Source organism: Salvelinus fontinalis, chromosome 17 (genome assembly GCF_029448725.1).
Source record: "Salvelinus fontinalis isolate EN_2023a chromosome 17, ASM2944872v1, whole genome shotgun sequence".
NCBI classification, from domain to species: domain Eukaryota; kingdom Metazoa; phylum Chordata; class Actinopteri; order Salmoniformes; family Salmonidae; genus Salvelinus; species Salvelinus fontinalis.
The window spans coordinates 22,519,600-22,535,791 of NC_074681.1; the positions used below are offsets into that span (position 1 = coordinate 22,519,600).

At 44.8% G+C, this 16,192-nt stretch overlaps 1 protein-coding gene across 2 annotated transcripts in view; it reads left to right on the forward strand.

Moving 5' to 3' along the window:
• LOC129813986 (adenylate cyclase type 1-like) overlaps positions 1-16,192 on the forward strand; it is a 56,537-nt gene that overhangs the window by 19,615 nt on the left and 20,730 nt on the right. For both annotated transcript variants that reach the window (XM_055866680.1, XM_055866679.1), the window contains exon 4: positions 72-183. In XM_055866680.1, coding sequence (XP_055722655.1) covers positions 72-183 — 112 coding nt within the window. The remainder of the gene's footprint in view (positions 1-71; positions 184-16,192) is intronic.

The window sequence follows — 16,192 nt, forward strand, 5'->3', positions numbered from 1 at the left end:
TGACTTGCCTAGTTAAATGAATGTTAAATAAAAAAAAATTGTATGTAACTATTTCTCCTTCTCTCTCCCAGTATCCTGTTTGCTGATATCGTGGGGTTCACCAGTCTGGCGTCCCAGTGTACAGCCCAGGAACTGGTCAAACTACTCAACGAGCTCTTTGGGAAGTTTGATGAGCTGGCCACAGTGAGTCTACAGTTTTCCTGTCCTCCCTCTCTCTGGCTGTCTACTGCTGGACACTTATGGAACTTACTATCATTCTCACTCTGTTCCATAGAATGGGTCCTAGACATGCTGGCATGGTCAAGGTGTTGTTCAGTTGCTATACAGTCACGTGTTCCATCTTTATCTACATGATACCCTAGTGCCTATTGTTGAAGTGCTAACACCAAGTCATGTACTGTGGTAATTTGGAATTTGACACATGGATTTCAGTAATTGCTGCTTTATCAGTGAGGAAGATGTTGAAGGTTTATTCATTACTTATCACAGAACTTGTAGCTAGCTTACAGTTTTTCCAGATAGCTCTACCTTACTGAAAGCTTAACAGCTTGCTTGGTTTCTTTAATTACCCTCAAGTTGTAGACATGCTGCCCCAAAAGTAAGAGGAAATGTTATCAGAAATAAATTCCTAGATCAGCATGTTTTGCCGCGATCGCTATGTTGTAACATTGGGTCAGCTAAACGCAGCAGCAGCTGATTCAGGAGGCTACTACGAAGACTCACAGCAGAACAGGCAGCTGCTTCATGAAAACAGATGAAAACGCATAATAATGTTAGCTACTAAAGTGGCTAGCTAGCTAGCTTTTGGTGGAAGCATTCGGCATTGTGTGTGCAGCACAAGGTAGCTCGTTGGTTAGCAGCATGCCATTCGTTTTATATGAAGTGTGACTGGCTCAGCTAGCAAGCTAATGTTGGACAAATTTAAGCTAGCTTTCATGAACATTGTCAATCTTCAGAAAATACTGCTTGTTGAAGCACAAAACTCCTTTGATAGATAAAAAATGGTGTGACTAAGATTTGGTGTGACTAAGATCTCTCCAAAAACTAGGTTGAAAATAACAAAGGTTAAGACAAGAGGATTCTAATATCCCATAAGGTTTTGCATAAATGAGGAAGAATTCTAAATACAGTAGTTGAACCAAATATGCTAGTTAGCTACAGCGCATGAAATCATAACTTGTACTAACCTGGGTATCTTCAACCTAAACCAAAAAACGTAAACATTATAGAGATGTATTGTTTTAGATGGACTGTTTTGAGGCAGAAATGGGGTTCAGCAGACACTGTCACCTAGGTCATATTTTCAACATTTATGACAGCATGTTGTGTCCAAACTATTTTCAATCTATATCATTACCCTTTGCAAGATATGAGACTGATCAATGCAGGCGGAATTGATGCGCTATCTGAAGTAAGACAATGCCTTCAACCTACAATTTTCTAATGTTTTCAGTTTGTCTCAGACCAGGGGACTGTCATTTTGCTGCCTCGTCTGTGTAGGCTTTGGTCAGGTTTTGACCCATAGCCATATGGATCGTGTCTGTCTTCATTTAAGGATGTAGGATACAGTCGACTGGCTCTCGCAGCTATCATTACAGCTTAGTAGGATGTCATCAGGAACATCAGGGCCCCATATGATTTTTAATATGATTATACGTGCTCTCATCTGAGAAAGAGATGACAGGACTCTTAATCCATCCCAGATTTACCCCTGACTAAAGCTCCTATGACTCCTCTGTGATAGTCTGAATGAACTGAGTCAAGAGGAGGGGAAAGTGGACTAATACAAGTTATATCTGTCCCAATCTTTCCATCCAGTGTCAAAAGAAATATATTTGCATGGTCCATCTGTCAATATACAGTATTCCATTCTTAGCAACTCTCTTGCTATGTTGGTGCCTTGAAAGTCCATGCAACAAAAAAAAGCCTTTACACTTTAGTACTTCACCTTGTTTTGGCCTATTTAGATTTTTAGATTATCATTGATATTCTTACAATCAGGTAAAATGCAAATGTGGAATAAATTCTAAGATGCAGCTCTCACAACAGGCATCGTTACTGTAGTAGCCTCATCCCCTCTCTTCTACAGGGAATTCCAGACCTTGATATTGGGCTGACACATGTATTTGTTGTGTTAGAGTTAGAGGGTTCAGACCTCCACCCCTTCACACACACCCAGCAGATCATTTCCACACATCTCTCTGTAATCTGGCCCCCATTACTTACACTGTGCACATGCCGGTGCAATCCCTTAATCCACTGGATTACAACCAAACCTTTTTTGCTTTTATAGAATAAAAGTCTGTTTGTTTACATGCATTAAAAACAGAATCGGACAAGACAACTGTAGTTTTTCTAAAGGTGATGAAGGGCAGTCAAGACAGCAAAAGGGAATTCCTAGAAGTCATTGTGACATTGGTAATTTTGTCATTATTCCATATTTGATTTGATATAATACAATGCCTTCAATGCTCTTGGTTTACAGTACTGTATGTCTTAACAGTTATTCAGAAGAGGTCATGGCCAGCCTGTAGGTACAGTACATTGTAAATAAATACATGCATGGTAAAGACAGTCCTACAACCTATACACTAATGCCTCACAAGTCAGAGTAAATGAGAGAGAGAGAGAGGGTCGGAGAGAGAGAGGGGGGAGAGAGAGAGACAGAGAGAGATTATGTACAGTATATAGTAGATGCCGACATGTGCGACCACATTTCAAATCGAGCTTTAAGCTATTTCTCATAAGCTATTGTGTATTGCGTTGCAGCTATCACATTTTCACACTTCCATCTCCCCAGTGGCTGTGTCACACTGACAGTTGTCCCCGCGACCTAAACTCCCTCACCAGAGGTTCCACTTTGTGTCCTGACCCATACCCCCAGTCACTGTGATCCAGGCTGGCAATAAGTGGCTGTGCAAGTGACTCATCCTGCCTTGCCACAGCACACACACATACACACTCACACACACACGCTGTCTCTCCCTATTCCAGACGATGAGCGGGCGATTCCACATGTCCACCAGGCAGCGTCTCAGCGCGCCAGTCCTGCCCATCCCCACACCATCCCTACACCACCTGTCCAACCGTTGGACTTGTTGGCTATCCGCCGTGGTAGTGGGCCAGGAACGCAGCGTTCTCTCCAAATGTTCTGCCTTAAGCAACTCCTCCTTTCTTCTCATCTCTTTCTCTCCTACCGCTCGTCTGTCTTTCTTTTAGTCCTCTCCCCTCCCCCCTCCCTTGTGCTCTCCTCTCCTTCTCCCTAACTTCTCACACTTTTTTCTTTCCCACCCACATTCTATCTCCCCCTCCTCCCCTCTCTCTCTCTAAGACATGCACATTGCAAATGAGTAATAACTTATTGTTATCAGGCTTGTAAAACATTTAGCCTGCGCTGTGCTTGATCCCACTACCCTTGCGGTCTCAGTCTCTTTGTAACCTGTGCTGTTAACAGACTGAATCACGTTGGCTTCTGTCACAGCTTCTCCTTCACTGCCCACCCTGCGCCTTAGGGTAAACTGATGTTGCTTTGTGATTGTGTCAAAATAAAAGTTTTAAAAATACCATTGCTCTTAATTTGGTTAACCCATTCTGTCTTAAACTATGGGGTACTCCTTTATTTGAAGGGCACCTAACCTAAATGATGACTTCATAACACATTTGTAACCCATTGGGCCTTTTGTTTTTTCTTAATCATGTGACCTGATTAGGAAGAACTCCAGGTCCTATCATAGGCAATAAGTTGGACTTCATTTTTTTTGTGATCAGGTCTCGTGGTATAGGAAAAACAAAATTAGCATAAGATGATGAAACACATTCCACTTTTTCCTCCATCCCTCTCCTGCTCAGCACTGTTTAAACACTGTTTCTCTCTGTTTAGTTTTTCTCCGTCAAGCTAGATCCTGAAACAACAGTCTCTGTGCAGAAAGAGACACACTCAGTGCTGATTTATACAGCAATATTATTTAATTCATTTGAATGGTTCTGGCTTGTGTGTGTGTGTGTGTGTGTGTGCGCATGCTTGTGTGTGCGTGCGTATGTGAGCATGTGTGTGTTTTCCTCAGTTTCCATTGTAGTTTCACAGAGCTTTTTATTCCCCCCTCTCTCATCTCTCTCTTTCTCTCATCTCTCCGTTTATCTCTTCCTCTCTCTTCCTCCCTTCTCTTAACGCCTCTTTGCATCTGAGCTCTTAGACCGGCTCACAGCAGCTTGATTCCCTGAACAGCGCCTTTCTTCCCCATGCTGTTCCTCTCCCGCTGTTCCCTCTGCTTATTGGTGGGCTTCCATGTTTTGTTGGACGCTTTGATATTTCTCCTTCTGACCTTTTGGATCAGAGATCGTTTTTGGTTCACACACGTGCACACACACACACACACACACACACACACACACACACACACACACACACACACACACACACACACACACACACACACACACACACACACACACACACACACACACACACACACACACACACACACACACACACACACACACGCGCACGGATGCACACACACACATTATCATCATTGTGTATATGAGTGGAGTGTCAGAAAAGCCATTGGACACAGCTGAGCACAGCAGTCCCATGTCACATAGCGTCCTTAGGGAAGGGACTGACCTACAAGTAACTGACAAAATAAAGGAAACACTTGAGTAAATGAGGGGTACAAAGTATATTGAATGCAGGGCTTACACACAGGTGTGGTTCCTGAGTTAATTAAGAAATTAATATCTCAGTGACTTTGAACGAGTTGCCGGAAAAGAGAATAGTTTTTTAAAATGTTTTATTTATTTCACCTTTATTTAACCAGGTAGGCCAGTTGACAACAAGTTCTCATTTACAATTGTGACCTGGCCAAGATAAAGCAAAAGCAGTGCCACATAAACAACAACACAGAGTTACACATAAACAAATGTACAGTCAATAACACAATAGAAAATCTGTATACAGTGTGTGCAAATGAAGTAAGGAGGTAAGGCAATAAATAGGCCATAGTGGCGAAGTAATTACAATTTAGCAATTAACCCTGGAGTGATAGATGTGCAGATGAGGATGTGCAAGTACAAATACTGGTGTGCAAAAGAGCATAAAAACAAAAACATATATGGGGATGAGGTAGATAGTTGGTTGGATGGGCTATTTACAGATGGGCTGTGTACAGCTGCAGCGACCGGTAAGCTGCTCTGACAGCTGACGCTTAAAATTAATATAAACAATCACAAACAATCACGTGAGCAACCAGGGTGAAAACAGAAAACAGAAATATACCTACTGGAGTGCGTGCTACGGGTGGGTGTTGCTATGGTGATCAGTGAGCTGAGATAAGGCGGAGCTAAGATAAGATATAAGTCTCCAACTTCAGTGATTTTTGCAATTCGTTCCAGTCATTGGCAGCAGAGAACTGGAAGGAAAGGCGACCAAAGGAGGTGTTCGCTTTGGGGATGACCAGTGAAATATACCTGCTGGAGCGTGTGCTACGGGTGGGTGTTGCTATGGTGACCAGTGAGCTGAGATAATGCGGAGCTAAGATAAGGCGGAGTGAGATTAGGTGGTGCGTTTAAAGAGTGTTTAAAGTGTGTGTGTGTGTGTCACCGCATCTCAACCCAGTTGAACATTTATGGCTTTTTTAAATATTTTGGCAGTTACCTGTATGTTGTCATTGACACAATGACACAGATCAATATAACACAATATTGATGGGCTAGGGCCATGGCCAGGCCGCATTGTCTTGATGACATTCTCTACTACGCCCTGTCACCTTGAAGAGGGAGGGGACATGTAACAGTAAGGATCTGGATGTAAATATTAGCCCCATTCACCCCTTAACACCAACAAGAGTATATATACATGTGTGTGTTCTAAAGTGTGTGTCTGTACACCAAATGACGTCCCCTTCTCTTCTTCTCCCCATCTCTCTCTCTCTCTCTCTCTCTCTCTCTCTCTCTCTCTCTCTCTCTCTCTCTCTCTCTCTCTCTCTCTCTCTCTCTCTCTCTCTCTCTCTCTCTCTCTCTCTCTCTCTCTCTCTCTCTCTCTCTCTCTCTCTCTCTCTCTCTCTGTCTCTCTGTCTGTCTCTCTCTCTGTCTCTATCTCTCTCTCTCACGCTGTCTGTCTCTCTATTTCGCTCTCTCTCTATCCTCTCTGTACATTATGGCTGTATAGATTGCACATGGGTGGTATGGTCACGTGATAGGGCCAGAGTAATCCTGCATGGCTTGGGTTTGAATCAGTCTCCTAAGCCCTAGCTCACTAGGCAGATCAGATGAACTAACACAGGGACAGGAGAAGAGAAGCAGCACAGCACAGAGAGAGGACCTAGAGGAGAGGAGGAGCCTTTCTAAGCACCAGGGCTTTTCTGTCCACAGCTCCAGCCTCTATCTACCCACTAAAGCCTATCTATAGCCAGGCTCTATATATCCCACCACCTGTTATACCCTCACTGTCTTGGCCCTAAGACCATGGATGTTATACCCTGGTTTCACCCTAGTTTCAATCTGGTTTTACCCCTGGTGGCTCACGTGATTGTTTGTGATGGTTTATATTAAAAATATGGAGTTTAGGTGTGTTCCCATGTGGGTACACATAGTGGTGTAAGTTTAGGAATCTTTAGTAGCAGATTGTTTGCACCTCTCTTTTGGATGGGATGTTCATTTTGCATCTAGCTATATCTGTCTTCCCAACTGCTGAGGTCATGTAGGTTTATGGATATTTCCTGGTAGGTGGCTTAGCCTATTAGTGCAGTAGCTACGCTACATGACCAAAAGTATGTGGACACCTGCTCGTCCAACATCTCATTCCAAAGTCATGGGGGTCTGCGGGGATGTGCTTCCAGCCACAAGAGCATTAGTGAGATCAGGCACTGATGTTGGGCGATTAGAGCATGCTCGCAGTCGGCGTTCCAATTCATCTCAAAGGTATTCGATGGGGTTGTGGTCAGGGCTCTGTGCAGGCCAGTCAAGTTCTTTCACACCGATCTTGACAAACCATTTCTGTATGGACCTCACTTTGTGCACGGGCGCATTGTCATGATGAAACAGGAAAGGTCCTACCCCAAACTGTTGCCACAAAGTTGGAAGCACAGAATCGTCTAGAATGTCATTGTATGCTGTCGCGTTAAAATGTCCCTTCACTGGAACTAAGGGGCTTGGCCAAATCATGAAAAACAGCCCCAGACCATTTTTCCTCCTCCACCAAACCTTACAGTTGGCACTATGTATTGGGAAAGGTAGCATTTTCCTGGCATTGTCACGTTCCTGACCTATTTCTGTTAGTTTGTTTTATGTGTTAGTTGGTCAGGACGTGAGTTTGGGTGGGCATTCTATGTTTTCTGTTTTTATGTTGGTTTATGGGTTGCCTGGTATGGCTCTTAATTAGAGGCAGGTGTTTGGCGTTCCTCTAATTAAGAGTCATATTTAGGTAGGTGTTTTCACAGTGTTCGTTGTGGGTGATTGTCTCCTGTGTTTGTGTATGTCGTTACGCCACACGGGACTGGTTTCGGTTTGTTTGTTCAGTGTTTTTTTATGTGTAGGCTTTATTTCCCTGTTCGTGCGTTCTCGTGTGTTATGTGAGTCCGTCGTTCAGATCTGTCTACACCGTTTATTTGTTTTGTTAGTTTATTAGTCAAGTTCGTGTTTTCGTGTTTTTTCTTTAATAAATCATGTCTACAAACTCAGCTGCATTTTGGTTCGATCCCTGCTCCTCCTCTTCTGATGAAGAGGAGGAGGAAAGCCGTTACAGAATCACCCACCAATCCAGAACCAAGCGGCGTGAAGTCAAGCAGGATTATACACAGGAATCATGGACTTGGGAGGAAATATTGGACGGGAGAGGTCCATGGGCACAGCCGGGAGAATATCGCCGTCCCAAAGCTGAGCTGGAGGCAGCGAGAGCAGAGAGGCGGTGGTATGAGGAGGCAGCAAGGAGACGTGGCTGGAAGCCCGAGAGGAGACCCCAAAAATTTCTTGGGGGGGGGCTAAGAGGTAGTGGGCCAAGGGCAGGTAGGAGACCTGCGCCCACTTCCCAGGCTTACCGTGGAGAGCGGGAGTACGGGCAGGCGCCGTGTTACGCAGTAGAGCGCACGGTGTCTCCTGTACGAGTGCATAGCCAAGTGCGGGTGATTCCACCTCCCCGCACTGGTAGGGCTAGATTGGGCATTGAGCCAGGTGTCATGAGGCCGGCTCAACGCGTCTGGTCTCCAGTGCGTCTCCTCGGGCCGGCTTACATGGCACCAGCCTTACGCATGGTGTCCCCGGTTCGCCTACATAGCCCGGTGTGGGTTATTCCACCTCCCCGCACTGGTCGGGCGACGGGGAGCATTCAACCAGGTAAGGTTGGGCAGGCTCGGTGCTCAAGGGAGCCAGTACGCCTTCACGGTCCGGTATTTCCGGCACTACCTTCCCGCCCCAGGCCAGTACCACCAGTGCCTACACCACGCACCAGGCTTCCAGTGCGTTTTCAGAGCCCTGTGCCTCCTCCACGCACTCTCCCTATAGTGCGTGTCTCCAGCCTAGTGCCTCCAGTTCCGGCACCGCGCACTAAGCCACATGTGCGTCTCCTAAGTCCTGTGCACACTGTTGTTTCTCCCCGTACACGTCCTGATGTGCGTGCACTCAGCCCGGTGCCACCAGTGCCGGTACCACGCACCAGGAATATAGCACGCTTTGAGAGTCCAGTGTGCCCTGTCCCTGCTCCCCGCACTAGGCTTGAAGTGCGTGTCCTCAGTCAGGTGCCTCCAGTTACGGCACCACGCACCAAGCCTACAGTGCGTCTCAGCCGGCCAGAGTCTGCCGTCTGCCCAACGGCGCATGAACTGCCTGTCTGCCATGAGCCTGCAAAGCTGCCCGTCTGCCATGAGCCTACAGAGCCTTCCGCCAGACAGGAGCAGCCAGAGCCTTCCGCCAGACAGGTGCAGTCTGAGCCATCCGTCTCCGCAGCGCCATCTGAGCCATCCGTCTCCCCAGCGCCATCTGAGCCATCCGTCTCCCCAGCGCCGTCTGAGCCATCCGTCTCCCCAGCGCCGTCTGAGCCATCCGTCTCCCCAGCGCCGTCTGAGCCATCCGTCTCCCCAGCGCCGTCTGAGCCATCCGTCTGTCCTGAGCCATTAGAGCCGCCCGTCTGTCCCGAGCCGATAGTCAGTCAGGAGCCGCTAGAGCCAGTTATCACTCAGGATCTGCCAGAGCCAGTTATCACTCAAGATCTGCCAGAGCCGCCAAACAGACAGGATCTGCCAGAGCCGCCAACCAGACAGGATCTGCCAGAGCCGCCAACCAGACAGGATCTGCCAGAGCCGCCAACCAGACAGGATCTGCCAGAGCCGCCAACCAGACAGGATCTGCCAGAGCCGTCAGTGAGCCATGAGCGTCCAGAGCCTTCAGCCAGCCTTGAGCGTCCAGAGCCGTCAGCGAGCCATGAGCGTCGAGAGCCGTCAGCGAGCCATGAGCGTCGAGAGCCGTCAGCCAGCCATGAGCGTCGGGAGCCGTCAGCCAGCCATGAGCGTCAAGAGCCGTCAGCCAGCCATGAGCGTCCAGAGCCGTTAGCCAGTCATGAGCTGTCCCTTAGCCCGGAGCGGCTATTTACCCAGAACTGCCCCTCAGTCCAGAGCTGTCTCTCTGTCCGGAGCTGCCTTTCAGTCCGGAGTTGCCCCTCTATCCTGATCTACATCTCTATCCTGAGCTACCTCTCTATCCTGATCTATCCCTCTGTCTTGAGCTATCCCTCTGTCTTGATCTATCCCTCTGTCCCGGTGCTGCCCCTGTTGTTGATGTTACCAAAAGGATTTTGTGGGGGTAAGATGAGGGTGGACATTCATAGGGGGAGATGGAAGCTGGGATTGACTATGGTGGGGTGGGGACCTCGCCCGGAGCCTGAGCCACCACCGTGGTCAGATGCCCACCCAGACCCTCCCATAGACTTTGTGCTGGTGCGCCCGGAGTTCGCACCTTATGGGGGGGGTTATGTCACGTTCCTGACCTATTTCTGTTAGTTTGTTTTATGTGTTAGTTGGTCAGGACGTGAGTTTGGGTGGGCATTCTATGTTTTCTGTTTTTATGTTGGTTTATGGGTTGCCTGGTATGGCTCTTAATTAGAGGCAGGTGTTTGGCGTTCCTCTAATTAAGAGTCATATTTAGGTAGGTGTTTTCACAGTGTTCGTTGTGGGTGATTGTCTCCTGTGTTTGTGTATGTCGTTACGCCACACGGGACTGGTTTCGGTTTGTTTGTTCAGTGTTTTTTTATGTGTAGGCTTTATTTCCCTGTTCGTGCATTCTCGTGTGTTATGTGAGTCCGTCGTTCAGATCTGTCTACACCGTTTATTTGTTTTGTTAGTTTATTAGTCAAGTTCGTGTTTTCGTGTTTTTTCTTTAATAAATCATGTCTACAAACTCAGCTGCATTTTGGTTCGATCCCTGCTCCTCCTCTTCTGATGAAGAGGAGGAGGAAAGCCGTTACAGGCATTTGCCAAACCCAGATTCAGTCGTTGGACTGCCAGATGGTGAAGTGTGATTCATCAATCCAGAGAACATGTTTCCACTGCTCCAGAGTCCTATGACTGTGAGGTTTACACCACTCCAGGCGACGCTTGTCATTGTGCATGGTGATCTTAGGCTTGTGTGTGGCTGCTCGGCCATGGAAATCCATTTCATGAAGCTCCGGACAAAAAGTTATTGGGCTGACATTGCTTCCAGAGGCAGTTAGGAACTCACTGGTGAGTGTTGCAACCAAGGAGACGATTTTTACGCGTTACTCGCTTCAGCACTCGGCAGTGCCTTTCTGTGAGCTTGATGAAATGACCTGTTGGAAAGGCGGCATGCTATAACGGTGCCACGTTGAAAGTCGCTGAGCACTTCAGTAAGGTCATTCTACTGCCAGTGTTTGTCTATGATTGCATGGCTGTGTGCTTGTGTGCTTTATACACCTGTCAGCAACCGGTGTGGCTGAAATAGCCAAATCCACTTATTTGAAGGGGTGTCCACATACTTTTGTTTATATGGTGTAGCTCTTGTTGTACAGTAGGAGGATGTTCTCTTTAACACTCTCTGGTCTCTCTGGTCTCTCTCTTTCCAACGACAAATGTGTTCTGGCTCTGGCCCAACCCATCTGTTTCTGGACCAATCAGACAGCCCCGAATGTGTTCACATTCGCTGAAGGTTCGGGGAGGTACTCAGATCCAGACTCATTGCGGAGAGGAAACTAATGTCAGTGGGTGTGGCGTAGTGTTTAGCTGAAGCAAGGAGTCTGGGTAGCCTAGCAACTATTGAGTGTTAAACTAAGAGAAAATTAATTCTCTCTTCTTTTCTTTTCTTTATAAGGCTAAGTCCCAAATGGCACCCTATTCCCTATGTAATGCACTTTGTAGGGAATAGGGTGCCATTTGGGATGTAGACGGAGACTTACCTGTTAGTGAGCAGTTGGCACGTACGTTCTTAAAGCAGGTGGCTTAACTCTGTGGCTTGCTCCTTTGGCACAGTGTAATTGCCTAAGCTGTCTATTTGAAATGTGTGTGTAGGGGCCCGATGGAACAGAGGAAGTGAAGTGGAGTCTCAGAAGTTCTAATGAAAATGTATAACCTCTGTTGGTTCTGCAGTCACGCAGCTGTAAAGACCTATTGAAATAGCTAGAGGCCTCAAATAGAGCCCAATACACTTACACTTGAGGTTTCAGTATGTGTTCCAAACTATTTTTGTATCTATTTGATTTAGGTTACACTGTTCATTCTACCTAGTTGGGTCTGGGTAGTAAACTGAGATTAGTTTGGGGCTTTGGAGGGTTGATGGTGTACGTTTTTGTGTTTGTTTTTTCTGTTGTTCGATTCTTTAATCAATACTACTGTCTTCTCAGAAGTGAGGCTACATGTCTCCCATCTCATTGGTTATGATTAGATAGCTAAGACCTAGTTTTGCCTTAACAGGTTATGTGGTCAAGAGACCACTGTAGTCCCTGTGCCCAAGAACGCCAAAGTAACCTGTCTAACTGACTATCGCCTATTGCAGCTCGCATACCGCCCCAACAGATCCACAGATGACGCTATCTCTATTGCACTCCACACTGGCCTCTCCCACCTGGACATGAGGAACACACGTTGTCAGAGGAAGGCCTGAAAAACTGTCAAAAACCCCAGCCACCCAAGCCACGGACTGTTCACTCTGTTACCGCACGGCAAGCGGTACCGGAGCACAAAGTCTTGGAACAAAAGCTCCTTAACAGTTAACCCAATGAGTCCCACCGTATTGCTGGTGCATTTTGTACTTCTAACCCCTTTTAAACATTGTGTGTTTGAGCTACAGACTTCTGTTGTAGCTCAAACACACAATTTGTCAAGTTCTTCTGCATCCATAGATACCAACCATTAGTATGTGTGATTAACGGGGGCCGAGCTAGAGCGGTGTTTGTCAGGCAAGGGTGCATCCCGAAGGATACTCACAACAGTTGTTAGAAGGAAAGGGCTTCTTCTAAATAGAAGATTATTGGAAATCCCAGGACATAGTGTCTATAATTCTGTAATAAGCTCACATATTTGTTGTCACAAACTCCAAACTCCACACAGTTAACGCTGACTAGTTGGATATTCATTTCCCAGTGAGCAAAACATTTCTCTAATTACAGAGATCATATAAATTCCTTTTGATCAGGTTTTTGCTATGACTTACCTTTTTTTAATTTACATTTGTCAATAAAACTCATGAATGCAACTGTTTACGTCTAATTATTTTTTGTTATACTGGTTGTCCTGAAAAGAAAATGGTAAAACACTTAATTGTAAGTCGAAATATAAGTCAGATAAATGAAAAGCTGATTTTTGCTAGGATCTCGGGACTGATAGGGTTAATCAAATGTCTACCCAAACTATTTGCATTGATCCTTTTTTGCACTGACTCTATGCACACTCACTGGACTCTACATACACATTCACACACTTACACACACACACACACACATACACATACACACACACACACACACACACACACACACACACACACACACACACACACACACACACACACACACACACACACACACACACACACACACACACACACACACACACACACACACACACACACACACACACACACACACACACACACACACTACCTATGCTCATACACACAAAACACACACACACATACTGTACATATTGATGCCACACATAGTCACATTTATACACGTTTCACATACGCTGCTGCTACTCTGTTTATTATCTATCCTGATTGCCTAGTCACTTTTAGCCTTACCTACACATGCACATATTACCTCAACTACCTCGTACCCCTGCACATTGACTGTGTACCCCTGGTATATAGCCTCGTTATTGTTATCTATTATGCTACTATTTTCTATTTTTATTTGCTAATTGACTTACTTTTTAAGTGCACTGTTGGGAAAGCGCTCGCAAGTAAGCATTTCACGGTAAAGTCTACGCCGGTTGTGTTCGGCGCATGTGACAAATATAATGTGATTTGATTTATGATGAATTATGATTTTGTCCGTTAGACGAATCAGAGTTTTTCCGCATTATTTTCATCATTCATTATTGCTGTTAAGCTCATATCAAAACACAGAATTTCCTTTTTTTTATGTTTATCTTTTAAGACAATATCTGACTTGAAAGAAATATGCCTCAGTGCCACTGAGTGATAACAAAGCGAGTGTAACCTGTAGGTACAATTATGGAAAGTAAAACCATATTTTATAACAAGCTCTCTCAATTCTGTCTGTCTGTCTGTCTGTCTGTCTGTCTGTCTGTCTGTCTGTCTGTCTGTCTGTCTGTCTGTCTGTCTGTCCCTCATTCAACACAAATAGACTTGCATGTTAGAAATAGCGCTTCCATTTCCACGTTCTTCTTCCCGTGGCACACTGAGAGATGCATTGCATAGTTTTGAGGCTTTGAGTTTTTTTTTGTTCACATGCTCTGCTCAGCCCACGATCACATCCCTTCCATGGAGAAACAATGGGAGCTGGGATATTGTATTGCCCCATAGCAGCCCAGCCCCCACCCCTAGTTCAGCTAGCTCCCAGTGATGTCTGTCGCTCACAGATCCTTAATGATGGGTTAGACTTCCACCGCACCTTTCATCCCAGAACAGAGCACAGCTTCACATCATGCCAGGCAGCCAGGCAGGCAGGCAGGCAGGCAGGCAGGCAGACAGTCAGGCAGGCAGACAGGCAGGCAGTGTGACTCACCAACAAACGTCTACAACACTGATCATATGATATGATGTAGTGGGGACTCTTGTGGTTCTGCACTTAGAAGCATTTCCTTATTTAAGTTGTAATTTCACTGTAGAGTACATTTTGCAATAAACTGTATGTTCACGTTAGTGTGTACTTCACAGACAGTAGTCTACGGTATACTACATTGATGAAACTTGTTGGAGTGGGGACTGTTTTTATCTGTTTTCATTTAATTACATTTTATATCAAATCAAATGTTATTTGTCACATGCGCCGAAGACAACAGGCATTACACCTTACAGTGAAATGCTTCCTTACAAGCCCTTAACCAACAATGCCGTTTTTTAAAAAAACACCTAAAAAAAGTTAAGAATATATAAGAATTGTGTGCTGTGCAGAACATGATGCAATATACTGTATGTTCACATTAGTGTGTACATCACGCACAGTAGCCTACCGAATGTGCAGTACCCCTTTAAATTAAGTACAACTCATAAAGGCTTTATATAGGATACATAAAGGATTCATAAGCACTACATAAATGCTTCACAAATCATCTATGAGCATATGGGATACTCTACAAATCGTGCATAAAGCGTGACATGAAATCAAATTGTATTTGTATATCACGTTGATACAACACATGCATTTCAAGGTTCTTAACAAATCAAATCAAAGGCATAAGGACATAACAATTCTAACTGTAGGATGAATTGCAAAATGTGACATATGTATGTTTATAGACCATTTATAGATTATGACATATGTATGTTTATAGACCATTTATAGATTATGACATATGTATGTTTATAGACCATTTATAGATTATGACATATGTATGTTTATTGACCATTTATAGATTATGACATATGTATGTTTATAGACCATTTATAGATTATGACATATGTATGTTTATAGACCATTTATAGATTATGACATATGTATGTTTATAGACCATTTATAGATTATGACATATGTATGTTTATAGACCATTTATAGATTATGACATATGTATGTTTATAGACCATTTATAGATTATGACATATGTATGTTTATAGACCATTTATAGATTATGACATATGTATGTTTATAGACCATTTATAGATTATGACATATGTATGTTTATAGACCATTTATAGATTATGACATATGTATGTTTATTGACCATTTATAGATTATGACATATGTATGTTTATAGACCATTTATAGAGTATGACATATGCTTATAGATGATTTGTGAAGCATATATGTGGTGCTTATGAAGCCTTTATGTATGCTATATAAAGCCTTTATAAGTTGTACTCTGTTTAAAGTGGGACTGGATAGGTCATAGTGTATTTGCACATTGTGCATATTGTATATGGATGCACAAGACCCAATTCAGATGCACAGATTTTCATACAGTATGTTAACATACAGTATGTTCTCTGAATGGCTTGCAGTGGTTCTCAACCCTGGTCCTGGGGACCCAAATGGGTGCACGTTTTAGTTTTTTCCCAAGCACTACACACCTGATTCAAATCCTCAAAGCCTGATGATGAGTTGATCATTTGAATTAGCTGTGTAGTGCTTGGGAAAAAATGAAACGCGCACCCCTTTGGGTCCCCTGGACCAGGATTGAGAACCACTGGCTTAGGGGAATGGATATTAGATAGGGAGGGGTTGAATATGAGATAGAGGGCACCAGGCAATCTAACATCGTAGGTCTGGCATACTGCTCTGAATATTAGAAAGCTTATGTGTATACACATTGGCCAGTTTATTAGGTACACCCACCTAGTACCGGATTAGACCCCCCTTTGCCTCCAGAACAGCCGGAATTCTTTGGTGCATGGAAACGTTGCTCAATTGGTTTTAATTGAACAACCATTACACCACTGCCACCAGCCTGTACCGTTGACACCAGGCAGGATGGGGCTATTGACTCATGCTGCTTACGCCAAATCCCGACTTTGCCATCTGCATGACGCAACAGGAACCGGGATTCGTCAGACCAGGCAATGTTTTTCCACTACT